Source organism: Salmo trutta, chromosome 3, assembly GCF_901001165.1.
Source record: "Salmo trutta chromosome 3, fSalTru1.1, whole genome shotgun sequence".
In the NCBI taxonomy this organism is placed as follows: domain Eukaryota; kingdom Metazoa; phylum Chordata; class Actinopteri; order Salmoniformes; family Salmonidae; genus Salmo; species Salmo trutta.
In genome coordinates, this window is record NC_042959.1 from 30,138,456 (window position 1) to 30,152,978 (window position 14,523).

The 14,523-nt window shown below is 42.7% G+C and overlaps 2 protein-coding genes across 4 annotated transcripts; one reads left to right on the forward strand and one right to left on the reverse strand.

Moving 5' to 3' along the window:
- Window positions 1-5,512: 5,512 nt before the first annotated feature.
- On the forward strand, window positions 5,513-8,741 carry LOC115172275 (ras-related protein Rab-33B). Of its 2 annotated transcripts, XM_029729584.1 has the most exons (3): window positions 5,513-6,025; window positions 6,422-6,924; window positions 6,975-8,741. In XM_029729584.1, exons 1-2 carry the CDS (start codon window positions 5,795-5,797, stop codon window positions 6,917-6,919), a joined length of 729 nt encoding a protein of 242 aa, XP_029585444.1. In that variant the 5' UTR covers window positions 5,513-5,794; the 3' UTR covers window positions 6,920-6,924; window positions 6,975-8,741. The 2 variants fall into 2 exon arrangements, with proteins under 2 accessions (XP_029585444.1, XP_029585435.1); XM_029729575.1 differs by having other exon boundaries at window positions 6,422-8,741.
- Window positions 8,742-8,810: 69 nt separating this feature from the next.
- zgc:113425 (CD20-like domain-containing protein) lies at window positions 8,811-14,489 on the reverse strand. Of its 2 annotated transcripts, none has more exons than XM_029729604.1 (6): window positions 14,025-14,489; window positions 13,826-13,885; window positions 13,536-13,667; window positions 9,699-9,845; window positions 9,507-9,567; window positions 8,811-9,364 (listed from the first exon to the last, which is right to left on the reverse strand). In XM_029729604.1, the coding sequence occupies exons 1-6, from the start codon at window positions 14,187-14,189 to the stop codon at window positions 9,261-9,263; spliced, it is 669 nt and encodes a 222-aa protein (XP_029585464.1). In that variant the 5' UTR covers window positions 14,190-14,489; the 3' UTR covers window positions 8,811-9,260. The 2 variants fall into 2 exon arrangements, with proteins under 2 accessions (XP_029585464.1, XP_029585456.1); XM_029729596.1 differs by having other exon boundaries at window positions 8,811-9,367; window positions 14,025-14,485.
- Between the last annotated feature and the right edge of the window lie 34 nt (window positions 14,490-14,523).

Consider the following 14,523-nt stretch of genomic DNA (forward strand, 5'->3'; position numbering starts at 1 on the left):
AGGTAAGTCAGTTAAGAACAATTCTTATTTACAATAACTGCCTACAAACCCAGCTGGAGGATGATGGGAGAGTGGTGAGCACGTCCCCTACTGCCCCACCCTGCTACCTTTTGGCTTGTGAGGATGGTGTTGTCCGAGTTGAGGTCGGTGGTGAGGAACTCTGGGAAACCTCTCTTCCCGATCACCTCTAGGAACATGGCTGCACCCGTCAACAACAGCTGTCCCTCCCTAGAGGAGGGGGAAGAGTCGAGAGAACGGCAGAAGACATTTCTAGGATGGTGGAACGTTAAAGGAGTTCGAAGTTATTTTGGAAACCTCAAGCGCTTGTCTTAGTGTGTGACACCCCTCAGCTTCCCCATGACCTCCTGGGTCAGCTTTGTCACCAGATCCCAGGTCACCACCCTCCCATCATCCTCCAGCTGTGTTTGATGGCAGATCCACTGCCACACCTGGACACAAAACACTACACATATCTTTGATGAAATGGATCATGGACTCTGCAATGGCAGAATCCTCCACCTGTCCCCTGTAGAAAAAGTGACCTCTGCCTAGGGGAGACCCATGGAACATTACATCAACATTACTCAATCACATATCCGTTCCAAATAAGTATGATGGTTCTTCAGGATGATGCATACCCTTGAATTCTCACCTGTGAGCCAAGCGTCTATGAACAGGATTCCTACAGCGATATACTTCAAGCCGGTCAGGGTTACTCTACCCTAGAAGAATGTTTTGAGCAGTACAGTACATGAGATGTGGAATTGTATTCCAAAGAAATGTATAGCATTGTGTTGTACAAATATACAGTAGCACAATGTTATTGAGTAACTAACCGCTGGAATACAGAGCAGCTCGTCAGCGGTAACCAGGAGGTCATCTCTAAGCAGGTGCATCTGGTTGTCACCCTGAGTATGTAGCTGGAAGAGCTGAGGAGGAAGTGGGCGAGAAAGAGTGGGGAGTGATAGAGTATGAGACTGACAAGTGAGAAGGACAACAGTTCCTTGAAAGGTATAGCTTGTGCACAACAGCTCAATAAGTCCAACATCAAGGACTTACTTTCTGCATGGGCTCTATCAAGCCTAGGTCATGCACCATGAAGCCATCGACACCAGCTTTGATCTCTAGTAACTTCAGTCTGAAATGAGTGTGTAGAATAGGTCCTGGTTATGTTTACCAAGGCTGCTCTATAGAGGTCCTTGTCCTGTGGCAGCAGCAGGGCTGACATTCCCCCAGTAGCCAGGGCTCCTCTACGATGACACGTCTGGAATAGCTTCTCCGTGTTGACGTACTAACTGTGGTCATCTAGGAGAGAATCATACGGCTTTTTGTAAACTAGTAGTTTAGTGATGGAGCACGATATACCCAAAGAGATTACCCATGTTAAGACAATTGGTGCATTCAGTTTTATAATAAGAAGGCTAAACTGAGTGGTTTGGGACAGAATGGTCACAATCTAAAAAACAACACTTTTGGTTGAAAGATTGAAATCTGAAAGTTGTCTGCTCTAACATTGCCAGAATAGATACATTTTGTAGTCCCATGCAAACCCTTAGTTTCCATGGAAAATACACTACATGACAAAAAGTATGTGGACACCTGCTCGTCAAACCTCTCATTCCAAAAACATGGGCATTAATATGGAGTTGGTCCCCCCTTTGCTGTTACAACAGCCTCCACTCTTCTGGGAAGGCTTTCCACTAGATGTTTGAACATTGCTGCGGGGACTTGCTTCCATTCAAGAGCATTGGTGAGGTCAGGCATTGATGTTGGGCGATTAGGCCTGGCTCGCAGTTGGCGTTTCAATTCATTCCAAAGGTGTTCAATGGAGTTGAGGTCAGGGCTCTGTGGAAGCCAGTCAAGTTCTTCCACACCGATCTCGACAAACCAATTCTGTGTGGACCTCGCTTTGTGCACGGGGGCATTGTTATACTGAAACAGGAAAGGGTTTTCCCCAAACTGTTGCCACAAAGTTGGAAGCACAGAATGGTCTAGAATGTCATTGTACGCAGTAGAGTTAAGATTTCCCTTCACTGGAACTAAAGGGCCTAGCCTGAACCATGAAAAACAGCCCCAGACCATTATTCATCCTCCACCAAACTTTACAGTTGTCACTATGCATTTGGGCAGGTAGCGTTCTCCTGGCATCTGACAAACCCAGATTCGTCCGTCGGACTGCCAGATGGTGAAGCGTGATACATCACTCCAGAGAACGCGTTTCCACTTGCTCTAGAGTCCAGTGGTGGTGAGCTTTACACCACACCAGCCGACGCTTGGTTTTGCGCATGGTGATCTTAGGCTTGTGTGGGGCTGCTTGGCCATGGAAACCCATTTCATGAAGCTCCCGACGAACAGTTATTGTGCTGACGTTGCCTACAGAGGCAGTTTGGAACTCAGTAGTGAGTGTTGCAACCGAAGACAGACGATTTTCCCACTTCACAAGAACATCACTTACAGTTGACCAGGGCAGAAATTTGACAAACTGACTTGTTGGAAAGATGGCATCCTATGACGGTGCCATGTTGAAAGCCACTGAGCTCTTCAGTAAGGCCATTCTACTGTTTGTCAATGGAGATTGCATGGCTGTGTGCTTGATTTTATGCACCCGTCAGCAACGGCTGTGACTGAAATAGCCGAATCCACTAATTTGAAGTGGCGTCCACATACTTTTGTATATATAGTGTACACTGAGTGTACAAAACATTAGGAACACCTGCTCTTTCCATGACATAGACTGACCAGTTGCATCCAGGTGAAGCTATGATCCCTTATTCATGGCACTTGTTAAATCCACTTCAATCAGGGTAGATGAAGGGGAGGAGACAGGTTAAAGAAGGATTTTTAAGCCTTGAGACAACTGAGACATGGATTGTGTATATGTGCCATTCAGAGAGTGAATGGGCAAGACAAAAGATTTAAGTGCCTTTGAAAGGGGTATGGTAGAAGGTGCCAGGGGCACCGGTTTCAGTGTGTCAAGAACTGCAACACTGCTGGGTTTTTCACGCTCAACAGTTTCCTGTGTGTATCAAGAATGGTTGACCACCCAAAGGACATCCAGCCAATTTTACACAATTGTGGGAAGAATTGGAGTCAACATGGGCTGTGGAACGCTTTCGACAACTTGTAGAGTCCATGCCCTGAAGAATTGAGGCTGTTCAGAGGGCAAAAGGAGGTACAACTCAATATTAGGAAGGTGTTCCTAATGTTTTGTACACTCAGTCTGTTTGATCTGACTGAGTGATCAAAGTTACTTACCGAACTTGTTGACAAAGGAGGCTGTGTAATCCCAGATCCCACAGTTGAGTCCAGCGAGTGATCCATGATCTCATACAGTGCCTTCAGAAAGTAATTTCACCCCTTGACTTTTTCCACATTTTGTTTTGTTACAGCCTGAATTTAAAATGGATTTAATTGAGATATTTTGTCATTGACCTACACACAAAACCCCATAATGTCAAAGTTGACATATTTGAGTCAATAAGTATTCAACTCCTTTGTTATGGCAAGGCTAAATAAGGTTAGAAGTAAAAATGTGCTTAACAAGTCACATTATACATTGCATTGACTCACTCTGTGTGCAATAATTGTGTTTAACATGATTTTTTAATGACTACCTCATTTCTGTACCCCACACATGTAATTATCTGTAAGGACCCTCAGTCGAGCAGTGAATTTCAAACACAAATTCAACCACAAAGACCAGGGAGGTTTTCCAATGCCTAGCAAAGAAGGGCACCTATTGGTAGATGACAAAAAAAGAAGCAGGCAATGAATATCCCTTTGAGCATGGTGAAGTTATTAATTACACTTTAGATGGTGTATCAATACACCCAGTCACTACAAAGCTACAGGCGTCCTTCCTAACTCAGTTGCCGGAGAGGAAGGAAACCGCTTAGGGATTTCACCATGAGGCCAATGGTGACTTTAAAACAGTTACAAAGTTTAATTTTAGTGATAGGAGGAAACTGAGGATAGATAAACAACATTGTAGTTACTCCACAATACTAACCTAATTGACAGAGTGAAAAGGAAGCCTGTACAGAATAAAAATATTCCAAAACATGCATCCTGTTTGCAACAAGCCACTTAAAGTAATACTGCAAAAAAAATGCGGCAAAGCAATTAACTTTTTTTTTCTTGTGTGTTATGTTTGGGGCAAATCCAATACATCAAACTTAGTCGTGGCTGTATCATGTTATCATGCTTGTAATCGTTAAGGACTGGGGAGTATTTCAGGATACTAAATAAACGGAATGGAGCAAAGCAAAGGCAAAATCCTAGAGGAAAGCCTGGTTCAGTCTGCTTTCCACCAGACACTAGGAGATGAATTCACCTTTCAGCAGGACAATAACCTAAAACACAAGGCCAAATATACACTGCAGTTGCTTATACTTATGTTAATGAGATATTTCTGTATTTAACTTTTAATTCATTTGCAAACATTTCTAAAAACATGTTTTCACGTTGTCATTATGGGGTATTGTGTGTAGATGGGTGAGAAATTGTTTTATTCATTACATTTTGAATTCAGGCTGTAACACAACAAAATGTGGAATAAGTCAAAGGGGATGAATACTTTCTGAAGACATGACAGAAAGACACCGTATCAGATTATGTTGACATACTGTATATTTTTTGTGATCACTTAGTTGGTCGACAAGTGAATACAAATATAGTGAATACAAATATTACTTTGGAATATGTATTAATGCTTTGTGTCCTGCCTTGTTGACCTCTTCATAAAATCTTGAGACCAGTTACTGTAGGGAGATACTCAGCCTTCAACCTTGGGGGGCTCCAGCACCAGCCCAATGCTTCTAGAGTTATTACTTGTGTAATAACATGCTTCAACTCATGGGTCTATGCAAAGAAATCACTCAACTGGGATATGATAGTGTGTATACGAAGTACTGTACTCTCTGCTTGAATATGTCTAGTTGGTTACTGTCTGTAGATAATAATGTTACAAACACAAGTTTACATGGATCAAAAAGCCACTGCAACTCAACATCAATCAAAACAAGGACAGAGTGGAAATTAGTGAACTTTCACCAGTCATGACAATAAAGATAATGTTGTCATTTATAACATTTTTTCTAACTGTAATAGGAGGGAATGATTACTCATGGACATGTTGATGCCTTTTTCACTACAGGAGATGACTTTGGTAAGGAGCACTGACCACTGTTTGGCCAGACACATTGTTTGTTTGAAATTGAGCTTAAATGACACTTTCTGAAACATGAACAGGATTTCACACTTTTATATATTTTCAAACATCTGAATAACTATTATTATTTCATGTTAATTGAATAAATATTTAGTACTGTAGTTCATTTATTTATTCTCACTCATGTAATGCTTATTTTAGTGTTTGACTGGGCTTGGTAGGGAGGCGGGATGGTGTTGTAAGCAACGCCCATTGTGTCGAATATGATCCAATCAAGAAAGGCTTTCACTTTCTTGGTTCCCTCTCGCGAGAGTCTTGTTTTCTGTCAACATTGTACGTGACTTTATATCTAACATAGGGCAGGGAGGGAGTTAGAAGATTGCGTTAGCTAGCAACGTGAAATTGTCAGTACAAAACTAATGCATGGTCATACATTTATATTTGGAGCTCACAGATTTGTCACGAATGTCCAGTTGCATTTGTATTGGCCGAGATTCCTTGTCTAATTTTAACAGCCCATCCAGCTAGCATTTGGAGGGGCAGTTTTGCAAGCCACAACAGCTCTGTTGGTTAGCTAGGCAGTTAGCTAGCTAGTATACCCTCGATAATTAATAACTAATCAATATGGCAAGTGTGGAGTCGTCGATGGAATTCACCAGTTCGCTGACTGTCTCGTCTCATCTTCCGCCACCACGGACACGGATTTTCAAGATCATAGTGATTGGGGACTCCGGGGTGGGCAAGACCTGCCTCACCTACCGATTCTGTGCGGGCAAGTTTCCGGAGAAAACCGAGGCCACGATCGGGGTGGACTTTCGGGAGAAACTTATCGAGATTGACGGCGAGACAATCAAGGTGAATTGATAGTTGACATAAAACATGCAACATTTTTGTTTGGATTATTCTAAAACCGCACAATATTAACACCATGGGCATGAATGCAGGCAGGTTACCTCATACACATGGGGGATGGGGGGGGGGGGGGGTTGTTGTGGCATCAATTTCATACGTCTATAGCTTTGATCTCAAGTGGCAGCAGAGAGAACTAGTTATCTGTCTGGTGCACCGACTGCTCTCTGTAGAATCATACACATATTACAGTTGAGTTTATCCTCTAGCACCTTCACATTGGACATTAGGTTTAGCTACTGTGTTTCAGTTTTTGAGGACTTTCAATACATCCAAGAAGCTGTTAAGTGTCATTATATTTTTTACTCTCTTTCTCCTCCCTCTCTCTCTTTCCCTCTCCAGGTCCAGCTATGGGACACGGCGGGCCAGGAGCGTTTCCGTAAGAGCATGGTGCAGCACTACTACCGCAATGTGCACGCTGTGGTGTTCGTGTACGACGTGACCAGCGCCGCCAGCTTCCGCAGCCTCCCGACCTGGATCGAGGAGTGTAAGCAGCACGCCCTGGGCCAGGAGGTCCCGCGGATCCTGGTGGGCAACAAGTGTGACCTGCAGAACTCTGTCCAGGTGGGCACGGACTTGGCCCAGCAGTTTGCCGACGCCCACTCTATGCCCCTGTTCGAGACGTCCGCCAAGAACCCCAGCGGTGACAGTATCCGGGGGAGCAGCGATCACGTGGAGGCCATCTTCATGACGGTGGCCCACAAGCTGAAGTCCCAGAAGCCTCTGATACTTAGCCAGCTGCCCAGGGTTAGGGGGGGACTGTTAGGGGGGGACACGGTAACCCTGATAAGGGGGAGGGACGAGGGCGAGGAGAAGGTGAGCTGGACCTGCAGCTGCTGAGAGAGGAGGGGTGAGAGATAGCATTGGGGGAAGCAAGAGAGGGAGGTTAGGGGAGATAAAGGAAGGACTATTATCATATAACGTAAACATCTGTGATATGGGAAAGAAAAAGATCAAAAGGGAACTTGTTTGAAATTAAACCTGTTGACTGGTTCCACTGAACTGTGTTTGAGCTAGAATACTGTGAGTTTGCCTGATTGATGTACAACATACTCAATTTACATGTAGGAATAATGCACACATACCTCATAGTTTACAGCAGGCCATATCAGTGCACATCACTCAGGTGTTTCTGTACCAAAATTCCCATCCATAGGGTTTATAATTGTGCCCCTGCATAAAGCAGACAGCTATAAAACGGTTTCCTAAGCAAAGTTATATTATGCAGCATGTCTTACATATGTCACATCTATAAAACAACTATTACAAAATACAACAAATAAATTTTGAACCACACACGTATTCAATCCACTCTACCCTAGTGTGTTGTCATCCCAAATGCCTTTACTATCGTCATCATTGCTTTGTGTGTGTTTGGATCACAGCCGGTCCTGTGGTCCATCGCAAGTGTGTGAGTTTCAGCTTTACGTGTGTGACTGTGAGAAAGACGTGTGGCATAACATCAGAGAAATGTGCAGTAAAGTACTGTGAGTGAAACACAACATGATGCTGCACTTTACCGCTCCTCCTGATGATATCATTGTTGATGTGGGGCAGAACTTGTCATCATTACCTCTTCATAATCTGCTTTGGTTAAAGATGCAGTCTGGGATCTTAAGCACAACAAATCTGTACGAATTGGACCCCCCAAAATGTGTAGACATTTTTTGTTGTTGCAGGATGTAACGTCATACTAATTGGATGACTGCTATCAATGCATCTTTATCTTTCCAAAAGTCTGTAAAATGTGTCAAAAAGAGTATAAAGAACAAAAAAAAAGTATATTGCCTATTAAGCTTAGCTAACGCACCTGAGGGGTATACTACAAATCAGGATCAATGAATTAGCCAGCTAACTATGATTAAAAATAAAAAATAAAAAAATGCTTTTTGTTAATTAAGAAAGCTAAACTAAGATAGTTTTGGTTGTTGAGCCATTTAGACCAGGCACATTTCAAGATTATCTTTCTAACATTATTTCAGAATATCTAGGCAAGTTAGCTAGCTAACTCCTTGATCCTGCTTTTTAATATACCCCTCTGCTTGTTTAAACATGGGACAGTTGCAATGAAAACCCACCAGTGAAATGACCCTCTAATTAAGACTTGTGACTGTGTTTATGTACTGTATGTCAGATTACCAGTAAGTCTTGTCATAAAATGACTAGCCAGTAGAACACAGATGCCACATCACATTAATCAGCTGCTCTAACGTACTGTGGGCTCAGATAGATGGCCTTTTCTCAGGATACAGTTAGAAATTAATTACAAGATTAATATTCACTCTGACCTGTTGCGCTTAGATTGGTCTACAACACTAGACACAGAAAATGGTAGGCTTTATCAATTGCCTTGCACTCTTGTTTTACTTTCATATGGTCTTTAGTGTTGTTTTGTTTTGTAATGTGTTGGTGCTCTCTGCAGTTCATACATTTAAGTTCATTTTATTTGGGCTTTTTGATACAGAGGTATGTGTACTGCGTGACAGCTCTTTTCAAGTGCCCCGATAAGTATGTTTGAGAAAGGCGCCATTTATTGCGTCGAGAGACTGAACACATCAGGTCTGAACTTTTGGGAACAAAAAAAAGGGAGTGAAGCCTTGCAATGATTTATGGATTACATTACAAATGTTATGTGTAGCCTTACAATAAAGCATTCTGTACATTTCAAGGCATTGTTATTTCAGGAAAACATGTCTGTGGTACGGGGTGGTTAAAGAAAGATCACCAAATAAAACATTACAGAAGATTTATTTAGTTGAATATAACATGGCATATAAAATCACCTATAAAACAGGGCAACAATCCAAACGTGAGCAGCCTCACAGAAGGACCATGTACATGTCAACTGTCACAGGATACCACAAGGCACTTCCAAGCTGATACTTTGGCAAATTCATTAAAAAAGGCATATTTACACTGGGATCTACACATACAAGTAGATGGGTAATAAGTGGTAAAAAAAAAAATCTATTTGGAAATGGCAGGTTGAAATGTTTGGTATATTGCATCTGTTATTCTGCCTCTTGGTTCAATGGTGAAATGCTAGTGGACAATAATATAGCTAGCTACTTACTACAACATAACAATCCTCTATAGCTGGGTCTGCTGGTTTTCATCCTAACCTTGTGAAGTCCCCTTTCACAAGGTTAGGTTAGGTAACCACTGGTCTAGAGGATTCCTCTCAGGTGAGTCTGCTGTAGGGGGGGAGTTTGGAGGGCGCCTCCTCTTCCTCAGGACATCTGTCGCTGAAGTTCACTGGAAAGTTTAACACACTGTCTTCGCTACCTGCTGGGGGAGAGAGCAACTGTATCACTTACAGTCAATACCAAACAAGTGTCTCAACATACAGTAGCAAACTCTCAGCCTAAGACTGGCCAGAGCTCGACCACCTAGCTTTCCCTCTTCCTCACTCACCTAGATAACTTACCTTGCCATGTACACACAAGCTCGGTCTGTGGGCTGGGGTCATACTGAGGGACCAGTATCTCCTGAAACACACACATACACAGTCTGAAAACATGGGAGGATTAGGCAGACAACTAACTACATGATTAGCAGGTATGATTATCTAGTGCTGTGAAATGGTTTAGTGGAGTTTAGCACTACTACATGTTCTTACCAGGCCAGTGAGGCCATCGTAGCAGCCACAGAGGGGCAGACTGCGACAGCCTACAAAGGCGATGAGAGAGGAGAGGACCAGGCTGACGATACAGACCAACAGTATGGTGGCATTGGCCCCTTTCACCATCCGGCTCAGCATAAACCTCTGTAAAGCAGTCAGAGAAACACACATTATTGATGAACCATCCAAGATGTGTTTGGGGTGTAAGAAGGGTATTTAGGTACCTCAGGATTTAGAGAGAGTACTTTCTGCTTTAGTCAAATCCTTTGTAACCTCATCCCCAGGCTACCAGGGAGGAAGTGTCAGATATACCAACCTGGTCTCAGAGCATTTTGTATTATTACGTACGTAAATCTGACATTCTCGATTTTTAGATGGTTACTTAAGGCAAATGTACAACGCGAACGTCTAGCAATCCAACTTCAGCATTTTAGCAACTACTTACTACTTTGTTACTTTGCAACTACCTAGCATGTTAGCTAACCCTTCCTCTAACCCTTTAACCTAACTTCTAAATGTAACAGTATTGCTTCCGTCCCTCTCCTCGAACCAGGGACAATCTGCACACATCGACAACAGTCACCCTCGAAGCACCGTTACCCATCGCTCCACAAAAGCCGCGACCCTTGCAGAGCAAGGGAAACAACTACTTCAAGGTCTCAGAGTGAGTGACGTCACCGATTGAAACGCCATTAGCACACACCCCGCTAACTAGCTAGCCATTTCACACTGGTTACATAAACTTAACCCTAACCTAGCGAGCTAGCTAACGTTAGCCACCTAGCTGAAATTCGTAACATAATACTTTTGGCAAATTCGTAACATATCATATGAAATGGGTGATGGACATCCACAAATTAATAAACACCAGACAAAACGTAACATATCATACTAAATAGAGCAGGGTTACTCAACTACTATTTGAACCATTGTACAAGGGCCTTGAATTAAATGTTTTTTTAAATAAAATAAAGTGCATGTTTTCTGGAGAACAAAGGAGATTTTAACAAAAATAATCTGCTTTGAACTTTGGTGCAAATGATATGAGAGAAACTCAGACACTGGTGCAAGTGTTCATTGGGGAGCCTGGTGCAGTATTTGTTTTTAATAAACTTAATTGTGGAGAAGGCTGAGTCACAGCTGTATGTGGAGCCAAACATGGTCAGGATGTATAGTGCCAGTTTCTTGAGAACAGGGACATCAGCTGCTGGCACCATCTTTCCCCAGAATGTGACAGGGTCACAATCACCAGTCTGTTCCTTCAAAGCCACATTTTCTTGCAGCTCAATCGACTCCATTTGCAGTGATGCAACATCTACCCATTTAAAGATCTGTTTTGCTTCTTCTGACAACTTTGTCACATTTGTGACTGAGAAGGGGTTCTGAATGAGCAGCAGCAGTACTCTTCCAACAGTAAAGTTATCAAAGCAAGCCTTGAAGTTATACATCAGCTTCTGGATGCGATCAACAAGGTTGGGAACATCTTTGTCTCCCTGCGTTTGCACCAGAAGATTGGGAAAGTGGACAAGTTCTCCCTGGAGGTCATTCTTGAAAAGCTCCAATTTCTTCTGGAAAGCCCAGACTGCTGTTATCATAGCACACACTGTGTTGTCCTGTCCCTGCAGCTTAACATTCAGTTAATTAAGGTGTGATGTAATGTGCCCTCCAGGACACCTACACCACCCGATGTCACAGGAAGGCCAAAAAGATCAAGGACAACAACCACCCGAGCCACTGCCTGTTCACCCTGCCATCATCCAGAAGGTGAGGTCAGTACAGGTGCATCAAAGCTGGGACCGAGAGACTGAAAAACAGCTTCGATCTCAAGGCCATCAGACTGTTAAACAGCCATCACTAACATTGAGTGGCTGCTGCCAACATACTGACTCAACTCCAGCCACTTTAATAATGGGAAAATTAATGTAATCAATTTATCACTAGCCACTTTAAACAATGCCACTTATATATGTTTACATACCCTACATTACTCATCTCATATGTATATACTGTATGCTATACCATCTACTGCATCTTGCCATCTTGATGTAATTAAATGTTTCACTAGCCACTTTAAAACAATGCCACTTATATATGTTTACATAACCTACATTACTCATCTCATATGTATATATTGTACTCTATACCATCTACTGCATCTTGCCTATGCCGTTCGGCCATCACTCATTTATATATTTTTATGTACATATTCGTATTCATTCCTTTACACTTGTGTGTACAAGGTAGTTGTTGTGGAATTGGTAGATTACTTGTTAGATATTACTGCATGGTCGGAACTAGAAGCACAAGCATTTCGCTACACTTGCATTAACACCTGCTAACCATGTGCATGTGACAAATAAATTTGATGTCTGTCAAAAATCCAACTGTTTCAATCTTCTCATCTTCCAAAAACTGAGTTGCCATGTCACTCTTTTGCTCTGATAAGAAAGCTTTGATTTCCTCCTGAATGGCCCAAAAGCTTTCCAAACCCCTGCCTTTGCTGAACCATCTGACATTGTTGTGCAGTAGTAATCATCAAAACTGGCATCGGCCTCTGTCAGAATGCCTCGTAGAAAGTGGCGTTGTAGGAATGATGTTGCTCTCAAAAAGGTTTATCAGTTTCATCATCGTTGTCATGACCTCAGAATACTCTTTTCCCAGACTGGCACACAGGACAGATTGATGAATGATGTGGTGATATTTCAGGTCAGGGTGGTCCTCTTTCAAAACGTGCAACCAGTCCCCTCCCTCTTCCTATCATGGCTGGAGCTCCATCTGTGGTGATGGAGACCACAGACTTCAGATCTTTCCCCATTTTTGTCAGCATCCCTTTGATGACCTCATGGATATCCTCTCACTGTGTGTGTGTGTGTGTGTGTGTGTGTGTGTGTGTGCATCTAGATTTGTTAAGCCCAACAGTTTCTCACAGAATTCCTTCTTTGTTTCGTTATAAAATCTGACAAACACCAGAAGCTGGGTATTATCATGGTTATCTGTTGATTCATCCACAGCTAATGAAATGCATGGTGCATTCTGAATGGCCTCATCAATTTGTGAAGTTAAATCTTCAGCTAGTATTCCAGTTCTCCTCATTGCTGTGGAATCTGACAGTGGGATCTGTTTGATCTTTTCCCTGAGCTCATCTTTTTGTTGACCTTCAAGCAAGGTGTCAGCAACTTCACACATGCATTCTTCTACCATCTCAGCATCTGAAAATAGTTTTTTCCCAAAACTCAAGCTTTCCTCGGTGAACACTCCATTGCACATTGTTGGGCTGTCAGTGAATTGACAAGGACTTTGGTGGACCTCTCATATTGGGATTTGAGTTGGTTAATCTTGTTTTGTTCTCACCTCTGTGTTCAGGGGATACGTCTGATCGAATTTACTATGTCTGGTGTCATAATGGCGCTTAACATTGGCACTTTTCACGAGAGCTACGGACTCACTGCATATCAGGCACATTGGCTTTGTGCTAGTTGCGGGGAAAATGAATAAATACTGTTCCGTCCACTCGTCTTTGAAAATACGGTTTTCAGGGTCAACTTTTCTTTTTTTGAACAAGACATATTAACAAAGACACTGATAACTAAGCTCCTATCTGTGATATTTACAGTTGAACCGGCAGTCGAATCTTTGTTTCTTTCTGCAGTTGAGTTTGGCTAAAATAGATTGCCTCGGATTTACGTACAGAATTATACAAAATGCTGTGAGACCAGGTTGGATATACCAGACTAAATCCTTTGTGACAGAAACTAACTGACACACAGACCAGACTTGGGGCTGTGTGTGAAAGAGATCGTTGTGTTGATCGTTTGTGGTGGGGTCGGGTATTACCACTTCAAGGTTGTTGTGATGGTGGAACACCTCGTTGTCATTCTCGCCATAGGTCAAAGTTAGGCATGCGTAACCTGACACCATCACCACGGAAACACAGGAGCACACTGAGACCACGATCATTACATTCACCTGAACAGGGTCAAACCACGCTATTAGAGGATTTAACATTATTTGTCACCTTTGTGGCATTCAGTCAGACAAAATTAACAGTCATGTTTGGTGTGCTTTAATTATAATTCAATAGGAGGAACGTAGCATCAAGCCAAGGCTATCTTTATCACACTTACCAATACTGGGTTTTTCCTTTGGGAAGCCAAGAGCGCCAGCGCACCTGGGCAGGCCATAATCTATTGGAGGAAGTAATTATGAATGACGACAAACAGGCACAGTCCAACGTGTCACCACAAAATCAACATAGTCCAGTGTCATCCTCTATATTTTGATGAATCATTAAATCGGTTTATATGAAAATACACTCATACTCACCAAACCCGCCCACACAGGTGCCCTAGTTTCACTGAGTGTGGTGTTTTTCCGAAAAAACGCATCAATGAATCCGCACACCAAGCACAGCGCCGCACATGCTACCTGCAGAATGCCCAGAACGACGACACCGCGCTGGTTAAAGATGAAATACCGGTAGCGGTCCATCTCACAACACACTTACACTTTGGCGCTTCCAAAGTCCTTTATCCTTATCGAGTTGACAGAAAAACACCCAGTCCGACTTCGACAATAAGTTCTCTCACTGCAACATTTTTATAATTTATTATACTTTTGTTAAATAGGTCAACTGTCCATTCACCCTGCCGCTCATTGACTTTCTTCCGGGCTGTTGTGTTGGTTTCTGTTGACTCACGCACGACAGGTGAACTTCAGCGCGTTAACCATTAACCCGCCCACGCGCAGGTGCACAGCAAAGAAATACAATGCAAATATTTAACCCCTTCTCTGCCATCATTCTGGTAGGTAGGAGATAGTTCCT

Bases quoted from the DNA above. Each gene is read 5' to 3' on its own strand.
- LOC115172275 (XM_029729575.1), top strand. From the start codon at position 5,795: ATGGCAAGTGTGGAGTCGTCGATGGAATTCACCAGTTCGCTGACTGTC. The intron at 6,026-6,421 runs GTGAATTGATAG...TTCCCTCTCCAG, and splicing joins TTGACGGCGAGACAATCAAG to GTCCAGCTATGGGACACGGC.
- zgc:113425 (XM_029729596.1), bottom strand. From the start codon at position 14,189: ATGGACCGCTACCGGTATTTCATCTTTAACCAGCGCGGTGTCGTCGTT. The intron at 13,886-14,024 runs GTGAGTATGAGT...TTCCTCCAATAG, and splicing joins CACCTGTGTGGGCGGGTTTG to ATTATGGCCTGCCCAGGTGC. The intron at 9,568-9,698 runs GTAAGAACATGT...TGTGTGTTTCAG, and splicing joins ACGATGGCCTCACTGGCCTG to GAGATACTGGTCCCTCAGTA.